This window comes from Mercenaria mercenaria, chromosome 16 (assembly GCF_021730395.1).
Source record: "Mercenaria mercenaria strain notata chromosome 16, MADL_Memer_1, whole genome shotgun sequence".
Lineage (NCBI taxonomy): Eukaryota > Metazoa > Mollusca > Bivalvia > Venerida > Veneridae > Mercenaria > Mercenaria mercenaria.
Window position 1 is genome coordinate 47,993,328 of NC_069376.1, and position 17,803 is coordinate 48,011,130.

The 17,803-nt window shown below is 34.2% G+C and overlaps 1 protein-coding gene across 2 annotated transcripts; it reads right to left on the reverse strand.

The window, feature by feature from the left end:
• Nucleotides 1-3,279: 3,279 nt before the first annotated feature.
• On the reverse strand, nucleotides 3,280-17,519 carry LOC128549689 (OTU domain-containing protein 1-like). Of its 2 annotated transcripts, none has more exons than XM_053526981.1 (2): nucleotides 17,053-17,519; nucleotides 3,280-5,428 (listed from the first exon to the last, which is right to left on the reverse strand). In XM_053526981.1, the coding sequence occupies exon 2, from the start codon at nucleotides 5,423-5,425 to the stop codon at nucleotides 4,727-4,729; it is 699 nt and encodes a 232-aa protein (XP_053382956.1). In that variant the 5' UTR covers nucleotides 5,426-5,428; nucleotides 17,053-17,519; the 3' UTR covers nucleotides 3,280-4,726. The 2 variants fall into 2 exon arrangements, with proteins under 2 accessions (XP_053382956.1, XP_053382955.1); XM_053526980.1 differs by lacking the exon at nucleotides 17,053-17,519 and adding an exon at nucleotides 15,479-15,758.
• Between the last annotated feature and the right edge of the window lie 284 nt (nucleotides 17,520-17,803).

Below are 17,803 nucleotides of genomic sequence, written 5' to 3' on the forward strand. Positions count from 1 at the left end.
TTCCTAGATTGAGCCGAGACCTTAGACCACCGCTCCCCTATCTACTCCTAATGATGGATCTTAAAGTAACCCACCCATGTGCAGGAAAGCTTTTGAGGGTTCGTGGCTTCAGTGTGTCTAGATCATCCGCAACAGCATCACAGAATGTGTAAATTACTATAGAACAGACGATCAATCTTCATGCCAAGAAAAAGGGAAGCATCATAAGCTTCAGCAAACAATATTCTTCATACTACAGGTGTTGTTTGACACAGCACATGCGAGTTAAATATGTTGAAGCTACACAACAGAAAACAGACATGACTTCAGAAGACAATTCCACACACAAAGAAGTGGAACCTGCGCATATTTCTGCATTCTTCATACGAGAATCATACAGTTTTCATGAACATTTTATGAACTTTCCCGAAAAAAAAAACCAATACTTTTTGCGAAAAATGGAATAAATTTTCGTGAAAGTAGGAGGTTTCCGTGAAATAATTATCTTGTTAACGAGACAATGTGTCAAAATAGTGAACTGAACTGCATAAAGATAACCCAATAGTCCCCTCTACGGAATGAAGCGGGTTATATCAACCTTAGTCCCCAACCACCACCCCTAAGAGTGTTTAAAACCTATAGATATTTTATTATAACATTCATATGCGTTACAAAATTAACGTATTTTTTAACTCCCTTTATTATTTCTGTTAATTCGGTATATGTTATCGTATGCAGAAGTTCGCACTATCGTGAATTTTTTCCACTTAGAATAAGAGATTCTTTTCGTGAAAATCTCTTAGATTTTCACGTAAACTGTTCGCGAAAACTTTCTGCTTAAGTGAATGCAGAAATATGCCACCATACCGTTCTATTGAAAACGTATCTTACATCATTGATGGTGATGCTTTGATAGTAGATTTCATTGCAGATACATACTTTTCCAAAAGAATCTAGTCTGTCGAAAGAAAACGACGTGGAACTGCACCAACACGTCTGTTTTCTGGTCAAAAATACCAAAACATGCGCAGAATTGGAAATATTTTATGGGTAATGATGACAACAAAATAAAGTTATGTTTAGACAGCTAAATGTTGGGACGTCAACATGTGTGCTCCGACGACGTTTTGGAGACGGAGAGTCATTTATATTTGCAGTATAATGGTCACTAAAAATATCGGAACTTCAACAAGGTTAGATACGAAATGTTTGTCAACAAGAATGACAACCAAGACGGCGTCCTAAATAGTTCTGACGGCATAGACATGACCCTGATGCCACCATATCAGTCCAGTCAACTATCAGTTACTTATTCATTTATTTATATTAATTTACAAAATGTTTAATATACATATCTGCTTAGCTGTTGTACAAATAATAGGAAAACTTTATCATAATATACTCAAATTTGATAAATTTCTTCATGTTTTTCTACATTAAATTAATAATTTTGTAGTTTAACTCTTATTCATATCAAAATCAAACAACCTTGATCTTTTCTTAAAGATGTATATTTGACTACATGCCCATGAGAATAGCCTTTATCTATGTTTATCCATGTTAAAATTGCTGGGACTTTGATGACGAACAACAGTTAGTGAACAACTTGAGTGACAAAAAGATCGTTCCTGACGAACTTGTAAACGAAACCAGTGAAACTGATGAAGATTATTCGCGTACCAATATTGACGATATCTTATAAGATTCAGACAGTGATGAAGAATCATAACTAAGAATGTTCCCGTGTGTTGAATACATAGAAAATGTGGTTTATGGAAAACAAAGAATAACCTTGACATGATATAGAAAGATAATAATTGAAAATAATAACGGCGGCATATTACTGATTAAGGTAACATATTGTAACGTAAATTACACTTTTACATTCTATTAATTTACATGGCATTTGATATCTAACCGAAGAATGATTTTATTGATTAGTTAAAACATTTCTTTTCTAAACATAATACTAAATAACAACGACTTTAACATGTTTATATGAAATATTATGAAAATCTTGATTTTATGGTAACGTATTTTACTGTATAAAAAGTACCATTTGGTATTATTCAGCATAAAAATATTTACTGTTTAAGCATAAGATTATTGATACAGAAGTAGGTATGAATATGCACCTTTTAGGCAGATCAGATAGTAAAACATCATGTTTAAACAACATATTTTGTGTTTTTCGTCTACACGTGTATTGTCAAGTAAATTACAATAACAACAAGGTGGCTTTGATATTAAAAACTATTGGTCTGCGAATAACTGTCTAATTGTTAATTTAACATATCAAAACTAGTTTAGAAATTGCTTTGATTTAACGATTTTCATACTTTTCTATTCCATATCATGTATAGAAGTATTAATTAATTTCAAACAATTAGGTAACGCACATAAATATGCCGTAAATTACAAGCGCCCCCAACAGCCAATGGCAGACAACTTGGTTTTGTAATATGTAGAATTCTATTACCTTATACTCTATGTATTTAAACATGTCATATTAGTTCAAGAATGAGCAAAATACCTTCCTAACTGCATATTATGAAACAATATTTGTGTTCTTTAATTATGTTTAAACACTGGTCTATGTTTGTCTGTAATTGCAATCACTAAACGCTAAAGTGGCAATATTTTAATAACAGTTCTATTAAATACATAAAATACATAAACTGAGCTGTTTGTCTATCAATTTCCAAGTAAATATATTCAAAAATAAGAGAGAACCATTAATTTGAAATGGAAAGTCTGTTTATATATAACCTGAGTTTGATGAAAGTCTATTTTTGGGTGGTGTTACTAGATGGCTAATAACGCACAAAAAGCTACCACCACTACAATGCTATCACATAGTTTCTGACTTGTCAGATGTTTACCTATCCAAAAATAGCATTGAGCTTTAATCCCCTCAGATGGTACCGCTAGACAAAATTTCTGGGTCTGGCTCAAGGACTATTTAAAGAAGACTTAGTTGAAAAATATGTTTCACAGTGTTCACATGTTATCTGTTTTTCTCTCCTTATTTTGATCTGTTATATCTTTTACTGAAGAATGTTTATTTTTCAAATGTCTGTTTAAGTTTGACTTGGATGAAAATGAAAGGTTACATGTAATGCAAATATGTTGACTGGAGTGACAGTTCCTATATTGTGATTGGGTGTTTGACCCTGGCTGCTTCTGGCTATTGATGGAAACTGATGAAACTTGAGGCGCAGCACTGTTTATTTTAACTTTATTACAATCATATGAATGAGAGTCATCTGATGCCTTAAGGAGGTAGGTTACCTTCATATTTGTGTGTGCGCATGTCCAACCGGAAGCTAACGTGACGATTTACGACGACGTTTACGACAAACTAAATGTGTTTGTATATTCATTCTTCTGAAAACAAATCATGAACCTGTCTTCGATCTGATGCTTTATGGTTTAATAATGCAGAAATAATGAATAAAATGCCGCAGAAACGCTTCAAAACAATGTTGCCTTAAAATGACGTCATTGACGTCATGACGTTACGTGTCAGTTACCGCGCAAATTTAATAGCTTTTATCTTAAAAGTGCGTAATTCTGTGCATTTTCTTTATTTTAACTATTTTCAAATAACCATTATTTGCTGAAATATTTTTTACGAGTCTTTTGTTCTGAATAATAATCAATATTTTGCTGCTTTTATGTAGTTAAATTAAAATGTTATGCGGAATGTAAGAAAATGGATGATGGTAACCAATGTTTTTTGGAATATAGCTGGGTGAAAGGTTACTTGTTACGGCCATTTTCAAATATAAAATCTAGCAGTTTGATTTGTAATGCCTATTTTTCAGGTTCCGTTGATAATTTGTTACTTATATACTAAAACTAAGATCTAAAATTGTTCAAATTTCAGTAGAAAATTATGGTTTCTTGAATTGAATTGATGTTACCATGGAAACGAAGCCCGTGACCTATGTATCTAAATGTGAAATTCAATAGCGCTGACACTGGTCTGTTTAAGAAACACAACTTCGGCTTTTTATTTTCATTTCAACAATATCCATGAGAATAATAGCAGCATGCTGAACGATTTTTCCATGAAAAATGCCAGACAAGGGGTACTGCTGTAAGTATTCTAAGCTGTGAAATTCGCTTGAATAAATGCAAATAACACGAAAATATAACTTACATTAGAAATAATATGTTTTAAAGCTACATCAACCAGAAAGATAATCTTATTCAATATTTTTTATAAGAAATTACGATAAAAAGCAAGAAATAAGCTATTTTAAACATCTCTGTTGCCATGGTTACTTTAAACTTTAAGAAAAATAGGGTACCATGTAAAGTGCTTGATATTTTGCTAATAATATTACCCAAATATTCCATGTTGGTCATTAACAGAATGGCACTGAAGCCGTCGAAAACCCCTATTTTTATACATAGTTGTTTAAAAATGAGAGAAAATGCGTTACCATGGAAACACGAGCCCCGCGACATATACATTTTAAGCTTATATTAGAAAGCTAACGTGCATACTAGTAAAAGTATCAATTATTCAGACTTCTACGGATATCAGTGAAACTAAAATACACTGAAAAGTGTTAAATATCCGTATTTTCTTCTTCTTTCAATACGAAATACCTTTGGAGAGTCATGTTCTTTAAACCTGGATAAAAAATGAACTTGAAGGGACAAAGACAAACGAAATTGAGATTGTAGCAGTTAAAACATCATATTACACGAAATACAAAAAAATGCTGCGGTTCAACTAATTTGAATTTACCCTTGAAACAAGGTAACCTACCTCCTTAACATGTGCAGTAGCTGAAATAGACGAGTTTACATCTAGATGTTCATGTTCCACAAAAGGAACTTCAGCCACCAATTGATCGACAGAACTTGCATAGTCAATATCAATGTTATTGGGTGTAACCAAAGATTCAGGCTGGGGTATATTGTTACCAGGATTAGATACAGATCTTTCGATTTCAATACCAGCATCATAGTGACCACCTCCTAATGATGAGTAAATGAGGAAAATACTATGTTGACCAGATTGTCCGAAATGAATGGAAGTGACTCTTGGATTTTCAGGGTGCCCACCAAGAAATACTTCAAAATGAATATTAAAGAGTTGACCCAAAGCAGCAATACATTCATAACCTGCATAAACACCATCCTGTTCAAGACGATGCAGTTCGTCTTGCATGAAATCAGATGGGGATTGACCAGAACTAGGGATAAAGAAGTCCCTAAAAGCATCGTAATGATCACGTATATAACCAATGGCTTGAGACCGTAATTCTGCATACATGTCCTGAGTATGATACAGACCAAAACTTATAGCCCTGAACAGGCAGTTACCATCCTTGTCCATATTTTGCCTAGTTAAACCTCTGGATCTAAGGTGTTCATCTTGGTTGAACATTTCAACACTTATGAGACCAAGACTTGAGGAAGGATTCATGACCTGAAAGATACAATTTCATACACTAGGTTAAAATTACATGAAAATACATTCAAATTTATAAATGACAATCATGATTAATTTCTTCTATAAACACTTTCAGATTACTTCAAAAGTAATAAATTTACTGTTAAGTATGGTTTTAAATTAGTCATAGAATTTTTGCAAATGCTAATATCTTTCACTTTTAACTATGCATAATACTCAGGATCTCAATAAATTCAATGTTAATAATAATATTTCAAGCTGGCATATTCACTTTTTTCAAAGTTTCAATGGAATGAAAAGATTGCCAGGATTTAATATCTACTATATTGGACAATAGTTTTAGTCAAATGTATTTAGTAATAACATAGACCAACTAGAGCACTGTCTTGCAGGTGCAGACGCTCATCTGATTTTTTTAGTCTCTGTACAATAGAAATATTGTCTTACCCATAATTTTCTAAAACCAAAAGGGGCCATAATTCCTGAAAAAAGCAGGATGGAGTTCTGTTTCTTGCTGTACAAAGTCAGCTCTTGATGGCGAACAAGTGTTAAAAGTTTCAAAGCAATAGCTTTGATAGTTTACGAGAAAAGCTGACATAAACGTAAAACTTATAAGGTAATGCAGATGCCGATCAAGTGATGACAATAAGTAATAATTTTTTGTCGAAAAATCAGATGAGCTAAACAAGAGGGCCATGATGGCCCTATATCGCTCACCTCTTCCCACATGACCCAGTTTTGAGTATGACGTCGTTTTTTTCTATTATTTATTATAGTGACCTAGTTTTTGAGCTCATGTGACCCAGTTTTGAATTTGACCTAGATATTATCAAGATAAAAATTCTGACCAATTTTCATGAAGATCCATTGAAAAATATGGTCTCTAGAGAGGTCACAAGGTTTTTCTATTATTTGACCTATTGACCTAGTTTTCGAAGGTACGTGACCCTGTTTTGAACTTTACCTAGATATCATCAAGGTGAACACTCTCACTAATTTTCATGAAGATCTCATGAAAAATATGGCCTCTAGAGAGGTCACAAGGTTTTTCTATTTTTATACCTACTGGCCTAGTTTTTGACCGCACGTGACCCAGTTTCGAAACTGACCTAGATATCATCAAGGTGAACATTCAGATCAATTTTCATGAAGATCCATTGAAAAATAAGGCCTCTAGAGAGGTCAAAAGATTTTAATAATTTTAGACCTACTGACCTAGTTTTTGACCGCAGTTGACCCAGTTTCAAACCTGACCTAGATATCATCAAGATGAATATTCAGACCAACTTTCATACAGATACCATGAAAAATATGGCCTCTAGAGAGGTCACAACGTTTTTTCATTATTTGACCTACTGACCTACTTTTTGACAGCACGTGACCCACTTTCGAACTTGACCTAGATATCATCAAGATGAACATTCTGACCAATTTTTATGGAGATCTATTCACAAGTATGGCCTCTAGAGAGGTCACAAGGTTTTTCTATTTTTAGACCTACTGACCTAGTTTTTGACCGCACATGACCTTGTTTCAAACTTGACCTAGATATCATCAAGATGAACATTCAGACCAACTTTCATACAGATCCCATGAAAAATATGGCCTTTAGAGAGGTCACAAGGTTTTTCTATTATTTGACCTACTGACCTAGTTTTTGAAGGCACGTGACCCACTTTCGAACTTGAACAAGATATCATCAAGATGAACATTCAGACCAACTTTCATACAGATCCCATGAAAAATATGGCCTCTAGAGAGGTCACAAGGTTTTTCTATTATTTGACCTACTGACCTAGTTTTTGAGGGCACGTGACCCACTTTCGAACTTGACCTAGATATCATCAAGGTGAACATTCTGACCAATTTTCATGAAGATCATATGAAATATATGGCCTCTAGAGAGGTCACATGGTTTTTCTATTTTTAGACCTACTGACCTAGTTTTTGATTGCACGTGACCCAGTTTTAAACTTGACCTAGATATCATCAAGATGAACATTCAGACCAACGTTCATACAGATCCCATGAAAAATATGGCCTTTAGAGAGGTCACAAGGTTTTTCTATAATTTGACCTACTGACCTAATTTTTGACGGCACGTGACCCAGTTTCGAACTTGACCTAGATATCATCAAGGTGAACGTTCTGACCAATTTTCATGAAGATCTTGTGAAATCTATGGCCTCTAGAGAGGTCACAAGGTTTTTCTATTTTTAGACCTAATGACCTAGTTTTTGTCAGCACGTGACCCAGTTTCGAAACTGACCTAGATATCATCAAGGTGAACATTCTGACCAATTTTCATGAAGATCTTGTGAAATATTTGGCCTCTAGAGAGGTCACAAGGTTTTTCTATTTTTAGACCTACTGACCTAGTTTTTGACGGCACGTGACCCAGTTTCGAACTTGACCTAGATATCATCAAGATGAACATTCTGACCAACTTTCATAAAGATCCCACAAAAAATGTGACCTCTAGAGTGGTCACAAGCAAAAGTTTACGGACTGACGCACGCACGCACGCACGGACGACGGACGCTGCACGATCACAAAAGCTTTGTGACAGGTGAGCTAAAAATGCATCAAAACTTTAACCAGGCAATTTAAGAAGAAAAAAATATTCATTATAAATATTCATTATAAAGAACTTTATGATCCTTGTGTCATCATTTGGGGAAGATGTTGACCAACAACTACTGTACAACTACCTAGAAATGGTTTCGCGCTATTTAAGTTAGCGACATTCGCTGTTGATGTGAAGTTTTGTAACCGAGAACCAGCCAGCTACCATGAAAACGCCAATGTTTGTAGTTTTCATTGTACATTACAATAGTGCTGTGATTTGCCATTTATCTTCTTAGCCGGTTAAAGAAAATGGTTTGCACCTGACAATTTTGACATGATTGTTTTACAAATTGAGATGTTTCAATAATGTAGAAATTTCTTAATACAGTATATTTATATAATATACATGTACTTATATCACGGATCAAGTAATTTAAGCAAACATGTGATACCGTATAGCGGGTTATTTCTACAGGGGGAATATTTCTGCGTTTCTGCGGTCTCTCGGTAGAATCGCAAAAATATTTCCATCAGAATATTCATCCAGCAAAAATTTGAAACGCAAAAAATCTGCATTTTTTCATCAACGTTGTTTCACGATATGTTACAAATGGTAATCCGAAATTCACAATGGCATGGTCTAATTATCTGAAATTACCGTCGTCATCTTACAATTACCGATAATGGTATAATAAGGTGTGATGGTTAATCAAAGTCCTAACTAATAATCCCTCAGAAAACTTTTCTTATTTTGTCACTACTAGTCTTGCAAGAAATTAACCGTTGATTCCCTATGGAAATCACACAAAGAAATGTTACCTTACGATTTCAAAATATCGATGAAATGAGACAGGAGAGGACTATAGGTTGACCCCCGTCTGTCTGTCCGTCTGCAACAAAATGATCCTCTGATTAAAAAAAAACTATTTCACCCGCAAGTATCCTGCAAATGGATGTATAAATAGAAAAGGATAATGAAAACATTATCGGAAATGTCGATTATGTCCTTATTAGTAATTCAGAGTTTACTTCATAGTAAATCAGTCAACAAGATTCAAAAGTAGTACTAAATAGTTGAATGACTACCCGATTCCCCCTTCCTCAATAATAAAATAAACATGTTATCGTTACAAATACAGCCGTCACGCTTACTACCTGTCAAGATTTACCACTATTTCTCATGTTAGAAATAATTTACATTTGATAGTGATAACGCACACACGCCGGGAATCTGTCCTTGCAGATTTGGTCGTTTTCATTGCTAGGCCTTGCTCAATCCACTTCCGTTGTTTTAAAAATGGCGTGAGTTGTACCTCGTCTTTGTTTCAGTATGATCGCCAAATTCCGACATTTATATCGAAAGCTGTATGTTATTTGGTAAGTATAAATGTATGAGAAATGATTATCAAATCACAGCGGGTAGTCGTGGGTAGGCATTAGAGATATTGCCATATTTATGGCTGATAGGGAGTTAAAGACTATGCTATTTCGACAATGCAAACTTCCTATGTAAAACTGAGATTGTTGTAACAACGCGAGAAATGCACGGGGATCGAAAAGAAACTAATAATTATAAGAAAATGTATCTCCGAATAAATTATAAAGTATCAATGACACTCAAAAACATGTCCCAACAGTGCACTTGAAGAAAATGCATAGAAATTTTCGGGGTAATTATTTGGTACCGTAAGTCTCTCATATATATACAATATATATATTCTTCAATCAAGGATATGTCAGTGTAAATGAGCTGAGCGTTAGTTTTCTAAGAAAACGCCGTTAAACTATGTTACACGAATCACACGTGCACCGCTCTTTTACAAAACTATGTCCGCCATGTTTTCTTCAGTGAACGAAATAAAAGGAGTATTTTACCTTAGAGTTCCTTATTGTAGAGTACGATTGACTTTCTAATCTAATTAAAACATCACTTTTTTATAACATCCCACTGTCCGATCTTTCTGATCACTTAACCATCACTCACAATTACAAAATAAAACCAACGTGTCATCAAAATTATCACTTTACACGGCTTCATGGACATCACGGCCTACTAACATTAAATTTGTAATCATGCGCCAACCAAACAAATGATGAAAGATCGGTACTTTTTCAAAGACATGTTTTATTTCCTGTAATTTTCTGATATTCTAACCTTCAAACAACCAAATTGTATGCACAGAAATAACGAAACATTTATGCAATATAGCTTTTAGTTTAAATTTTGGATCTATCTTTTTCCAGCCCAACAACAGACATGTATATGTCACAAACCCGGTCTGTCCTCGAAATCAGTGTCAAAGGTTACTAGAACATAAATACAATAAATAAACAACCGCTTACTAAGTCCTGTAAGATGAAACGGCTCGTGATTATACATTCATATATATTCCGTATCGGGAACATTGACAATCACAAGTCGATCCTTACCACGAACATGAAAACAGTTACTTTTATGCCTTTGTTTACATTTCAAAGGTAACTATTCACATATACGTTCAAGAACGTAAATTTCGTGCTTCCCAACCCACATTGTGTGTAAACTTTTGTATTTAAAAGTATGGTGTATTCGGCAAACCATTTGTAACTTCTGACGTGGTAAATGTCATTGAGAGTATCAGTTATGTTTACGAAATTTAATTGAATATTTATGTTTTATACTTGCAAAAGAAAAACTTGATGGTCATGGTCGCTGACTTCGAATTCCTCGCCCATCACCGACGTGGGAACAAAAACCTACTTGAGGTGTGAAACTTTTCACGTAAGGAAGCCATCCAACTGAGGTTAGTGTCTCGATCTAGGTACTAGTCTGAGCCTCAAAAATGTCTGGAGGGACCCCTGTAGCCTTTCCCCACCAACAAAACCTGGGGAAAGTTCATTGTGTCGTTTCGGTGTTACTCTCAATCAAACAAAATAAACACTGTTCCCGTTTTTGTTTGTTTGTTTTATATAAATGAATATGCAAAAAGGGTTTGTTTGTTTCAGTGTAACGTCAAAATATAATATTACAATTATAAATCAACGGTGAACGCCACATGCATTATTTTTTCACGAGGGGTTAATGCTTTAATCTTACAGGTAAAACAAACATATTCCTATTGTATAAAGGGTAAAGGTAAATATATAATTATGTATATGTGTGTGTACTCGTGGAATTAAATGTTAAGTGTAAAAAGTATATATTCACAGTTCAAATCATCCATGCTAAATAATACGTCGAAAGATACCTTAACAAATTTATATTTTCACGTATCTGGGCGAAACATACCGTCCTTAACAAATAGATATGTTCTCATATCTGAATGGAATTACAGTCCAATACCATAACAAATATATATATTCACCATAGTATATAAATTAACATATTTCAAAATAGGACCGATTTGCTCCAAATGTACAACAATGACATAAATAATTTTATCTACCTATAAAATTCATATATATAGGAGCAGTAACAATTCCTGTAAATGAGCACTACGTAAGCGCTCAGGCCCCTCTCGCACACCATACCTATAGTTCGGACTTCTTTTATGTGTAAAGGCATGTGCACAAAAATGACAAATTTTGCCAACATCTGGTAAATTGTAATGTGTTTTTTAGAAAAGTAATAAACGGAAATAGAAAAATAGCTCTCAGCTCATTTACACGGATAGTTTAGCTTTATTATGTATGTTATAGTTTTTCGCAGTTATGCATGATGACATAGAATACTTACCCCGAAAATTGTAACACGAACATACTGATAACTTTTCCCACTTTACTTTTTAAATTAAAGTAAGAGTTCAGCACTTCATGGTTTTGATGTATTGTCACATTGGAATAACGTTTGTTTTACAGTTACTTCGAAATTCATCAGAAATAATATCATGTACCCCTCCCACCTAATTCATAATTTCAAAATAGCATAGGCCTTAACAGGCTTTTCCTTTGATTTTATCTGGTGACCTAGTTTTTGACTCAGATTTAAAGTCACCTATAGATTATCAAGATTAATATTAAGTTTCATTACGATATGGTCATAGATGTGGCCTCTAGAGTGTTAACTTGCTTTTCATTTGATTTGACTTGGTGACCAAGTTTTTGACCCATCTGACCCAGATTTGAACTTGACCTAAATATCACCAAAAACACATTTTGAAAAAAAAAAGTTTCATTAATAAATGGTCATAAATGTGGTCTCTAGAGTGTTAACTAGGTTTTCCTTTGGTGACCTGGTGACCTAGTTTTTGAACCCAGAGGACTCAATGGTGAACTGGTCCAGGATTTTATTGACGGTAATATTCTGACCAAGTTTCATTAAGATTGGACCAAAAGTGTGACCTCTCAGTGTTAACAGTCAAATTGTTGACGACGGACGACAACGATGGACGGCAGACACAGGGTGATCACAAAAGCTCACCTTGAGCACTTCTTAAACCCTCATTTCTTCCTCTAATGGCACTTCTGCTTGTAAAATGGGGACTTACTTCATTCGCAGAATGTATTTTCAGTAAAATAAGACAAGTTTCATGTTAAAGTTCATGTGTTTATGGCAAATGCAAAGACAAAACTAAAATAGAGTTGTTTACTCGATCCAAGCGATCCACAAAGGATTAGTGGATTCAATCTGGCGCCGTTTCACTCCAAATCACCCCATTTACTGTTCATATTTCCACACCTTATTAATTGCAGTTGCGATTATATATTGGTTTCAGTGGTTTGAAATTCTAGAAAATATAGTCTTGTATATGACACATAGTCGCATTACGGTCTCATGATGGTGAACATTTGTGCCAAGTTATTTCAAAATCCCTTAATGCATAATGTAAAGAAGTTAATATGGCACTGACACAAAAAACAGACCATGTTTCACCTTTAAGTGTCACTTTAAAAAAGAAAAAGGAAAATAATAAGATGGACATTAACTACATATGGCCGATGTTTGTATGTGAACTTTGAGAGAGGTGGGTGCAATATCATTGAAGTAATTGCACGACCAAATATATGAAGACACATATACAAACAGACCGAACAGACAGACCGCATGGTGACTGCTTTATACCACCCTCCTTCAAACATTGTTTGCGGGTTCTAAGTATAAAGAAACACTACATGAGTATAGGAAATGCCGATATTTTATAAAGAAGTCACTCACAAACAGGCATACAGTCTTTTTACCAAACTCGCAAGCACTTGTTCAGTAATTAAGCAAGCGTACATACAGTCAGGAAATAACACAGAATCTTCTTTCATTGACGGTTCTAAACAAATTGGAGAATTTATCAATGATTTTATTTTATTTTACCAAACTAGTTTTGTTTCTTTATCCATGAAACAGTGGAATTTACATGTAGGTCATTCTTCAAGCAAATAAGTACTTTTGACACCGACAATGTACAATTTCTGGACAAAATCAGTGATCAATCGAGCTTTTTGCTATCATTCTACCTGCCATCAGACTAACACATTATATACAGAAACAAATCATGTTTAGCTTCCAATAAAATATAAATATATATACCTTCCAAGCAAATCAGTCACTTTAAAATGCTGTTTTTCAACTTTTAGCTGTCAGTTTATTGTTTTGATCACTCGCAAGAGGAAGAGGGGGAATACAGTCATTTATAGGGTGTGCTTGTGTAACCGTTATGCCAATATACCGTAGTTTGCAGTTGTAGTGTGTACAATAATTGTTGGACTTATATTTGTTCATTTCACATGTTATTATATCCTACAATGCAGTCATTAAATGCAAAGCTACTTAACAACAGTTACCGGTATTTTAGTTAATTGCTTTCATACGCTATCATTCTCACGACATCCGATTAGAGGGAAAATACATTCGCCTTGGTATCGAAAACGCAGAAATTTCACTTCCTTTTAAGTGAAAGTGCAGAAATTAAACACGCAGAAATTTTTTTCACAATTTCTGGGACCAAAACGCAGAATATTTTGACCGCAGAAATAACCCTCTATACGGTAAAACAAATACATCATCTTTGGGACAATATGCAAACATTTTATTTAAGCGAAAATAGGTAATTATATGAAACACTGACAATAGTAAAGTATTTGTTTGAGCCTGTTATTTTAATCACCTTGGCCATGTTACCGTATCAGAAAATAAATTTTATTGTTAAAACACTGTTTCCTTGCTCATCAATGGTCCTTTTACCACTGGGAATAATGCTTGTGTTTATTTGATCAGAAAAAATTTATTGATATCACAAAAAAATCCGTATTGACATATTGGTCTGCTTTCTTGTACTACTATACAGTGATTTGTCAATACAAACGGTATATTGTGGAACATGAATTTCACTCACGATCACCAAGTAGGGTAGATTGAAAATGTGTTAAGGATAAGTGACAAATTAATAGTATTTGCCCAATTTATGTGCAGCCTTTTATGTTATTTTACCTGCAAACATTTGTTATGTGCTTAAGCTATTAACTTTAAGCCAATTTCGCAACTGACGTATTCCGCGAATCTTCGTAGTCGCTAAATCGTCTGTCGTCATAAAAAACACGAAATATAGTGTTTGCGAATGTTTCTAAGTTTACAGTAATCCCTCATGTAACAACAGGGATATTGTGAAAATGCATCAAAATGAACCAGAAATTTTAAGTGAAAAGAGGGAATAACTCATAAAACACTGGGGTTAAGAGTTATGGACCTTTTGTCATTTGATGTCAGAGATGACGTTAAACATTAGTTTAATGTTTTAATCAAACCCATATTGTAATCACAGAGGAAGTGTGAAAGTGCATCAAAACTGTCATTTGATATTTATGAGAAATGGTTGGTGAGGGTAGATAATCCATGAAATGTTGGTGTGAGACTTATAGCCCTTGTGTCATAAGCTATGTATTAGGATACTGATGACTATATTAAGTCTGTAACAAATCCATGTGGAGATAACAGAGAGACAGTGAAAAGGTTTCATGGCCTGGACATGGAACAGTCAAAGACACCAGATAAAGTAAGATAGCTCTCAATATCAATAGGAAAGTTCAGCTGAAAATCAGCTGGATAATCAGTCTAAAATTCAAATACAATTTCAATAGAGATATAAACCCATAAATGTTTGTCTCATGTGTTGACCAAGCGAATGTATAATTCTAATACAAACTGATTCATTTTCCTATTGAAAAAAGAAGGCTGAAAACAGTGAATTATTGTACCATTCATTTTTCTGATGTCACAATTATTACAGCATAGCAGTGCACTCATTCAAAACGGACAAATATTTAATGAATGTCATCAAGGATGTACATTAAAATCCTTGTCATTCAGATACGTATTATTATAACACTCGGGCTGTGCCATCGTGATGTAATTCCTTCGCATCTGAACTCAAAATCATGATTTATTCAGCGACAAATCACTACACGAGATATATTATTTTTTAAACAATTCCAATACAAGCATTGATCACTCAAGAAATAGTTATGTGAATATGAAAGTAACTGTAGAATGTTCAAGAAATGAATGATCCTTTTTGCCAGAATACTTACCTTGATCATACTACACACTGATCTTCTAAATCATCTTGAGTACACCGAGTTACAGAAGTCACCCAAATTAATTTTTATGATATTGCTGTTTGGGTTCCATGCAATAGTATGGAGCTGTTTCTCTGCTGTTCAATGAAATACTTCCTGAATAAGATTTAACAACTACAGCATAATGTAATAACTGAAAAAGAAAACTGAAACCAACAGAATTAAAAAAGCTACTCGAGTAGTCGGTTTTCTAAGCACAAGCAAAGTTGTGATTGACACCCTTTTCAACATAACAGGTGCCAGAAACAACCCAGTAAGTGCAAAGAATATTACTCCACTGTCATTTCCATCTCTCCTTATTAGGCATGACTGGGTCATGCCAGGTACAGGCTTGCTCTACCCCAAATGACTGATGAATGTGATGATACAAAACAACATTCCTGATGTACATTTCTTTCCAGAGGAAAAGCTATTATGAGTGCATAATGTTGATTGTTCTGCCCAAATGGCTTCTCATGCATGTATCAATATCTGAAGACATACCTTGGTTCTCTGGCTTCATTACAACTTGGACATTTGCATGGAAACTGCCCTTATCACTTACCAAATCTGTAGACATGGCATCACACAACTAGTATAGAAACAAAGCTTGATTTTTTCATTCCATAGCTACTTGTGCTGTTACTACATCTTTGACTCATGACAGGTAATTGCAAGTTTTTATGTGTACTTCTACTGATATTTAAAAAAGAAACTTTGGCAACAAAATATTAACCATTGAAGACTTCATAGCTTTGCACAGTTAATGTAGTATATCACTGTGTGACATTTATCACCTCTGACAGACTTTTGTATATATTCATCAAAATTCATTATCTGTATTACAGCTAGTGTCAATCAGAAAGTGGCTTTGTTATTTCCATATCAAAAAGTAGAGACAAACTATGTTTGATATTCATTCTAAGTATTACAGTTACAATGCAGTACTTTACCTCTGTTTAGCATGTGAGTGCAATTAACCCTTAGCCTGCTGGCAGCAAAGGATTCTGCCTTTGCGACCAGTGCAGACCAAGATCAGCCTGCACATCCGTGCAGTCTGATCATGGTCTGCACTGTTCGCTGTTCAGTCAGTAAATTTTCAGTAAACACCCCTTCAAATGATAAATGGTACTGCCCAAATTAGAAGATGGACCAGTCCATTATAGAAATTTAGCATGGTAAGGGTTAAGGACATGGAACTAAATACTTCTCTTTCAAATCAATGCTAATACAACATATAATGATATACATGCATACATCACTAAAAATCACTGGTAAACTTCAAATTTTTTAGTAGCACTGAAATCGAAAAATACTTTTTACTCAACGCCAGGTGATATACATTGTAATCAGATCTGTGTACACTCAAACTACTTTGAAAAAAAGCAATGCAGAAATACATAAAAACTAGAACTCTTAAGGCATACTCATTCGTCAGTTATACATTACCTGTTCAACAGAGGAAATATTCTACAGAAGAAAAAATATATAATGTAGTTATTCATAATAACTGTCTGCATCATTAATGTTTCATAAAACATACATACAACAACTGTATCATTCTCTTCCTTGGTTGAGGACCATTTCCCATATTCTCATTCTACAATAAAAGTAACAGCATAATTGCAATGTGATTATAACAACAGTACAACTGCACATTAATTATCCTTTAAATCATATTATATTTAAACTTTATTCTATACCTATTTTATCTATCCAATCGTTCATTTGCAACACGTGACCGTACAATATATTACGGAATTTGGATGCACGTGCGTACAAAAATCCTGTATTTTCTGTATTTGGACGCACGCGCGTACAAAAAATCCTGTATTTTCTGTATTTGGACGGTTCAACAGTCCCATGTTAAACATACGATAAAGCCCGAAACGCGTGAAAATGTTTCGAATGTAAATCGGATGAAGTAGGCGCTCTATGTACAGGGTTTGATTATGCATCTTGAAATCTGGATTTAATTTGAGTTTTTTTACAACACACAAAAACGATTCAAGGGATAACAATGCTATCTGATTTAGATATTAAAACGTTCGTTAATAATCAAAAACTTAAAAATACAGTAAAAAGGATCATTAGATGTTGGAATATTTGAAAAGTCGCTTAAAGAAGCTGTTCCAGACAAAACCTAGAAATTGGTATCAGCTCTGACTGTCTGAATAGCTACTTCAGCAGTTTTTATTTAACAGTTAAGAAACAAAATGGATAAGATTATGAATGGCAACGGACGGGCGGTCAGCATCCAAAACATGTCTGCTCTATAATTCAGTTTTGGTCGGATCT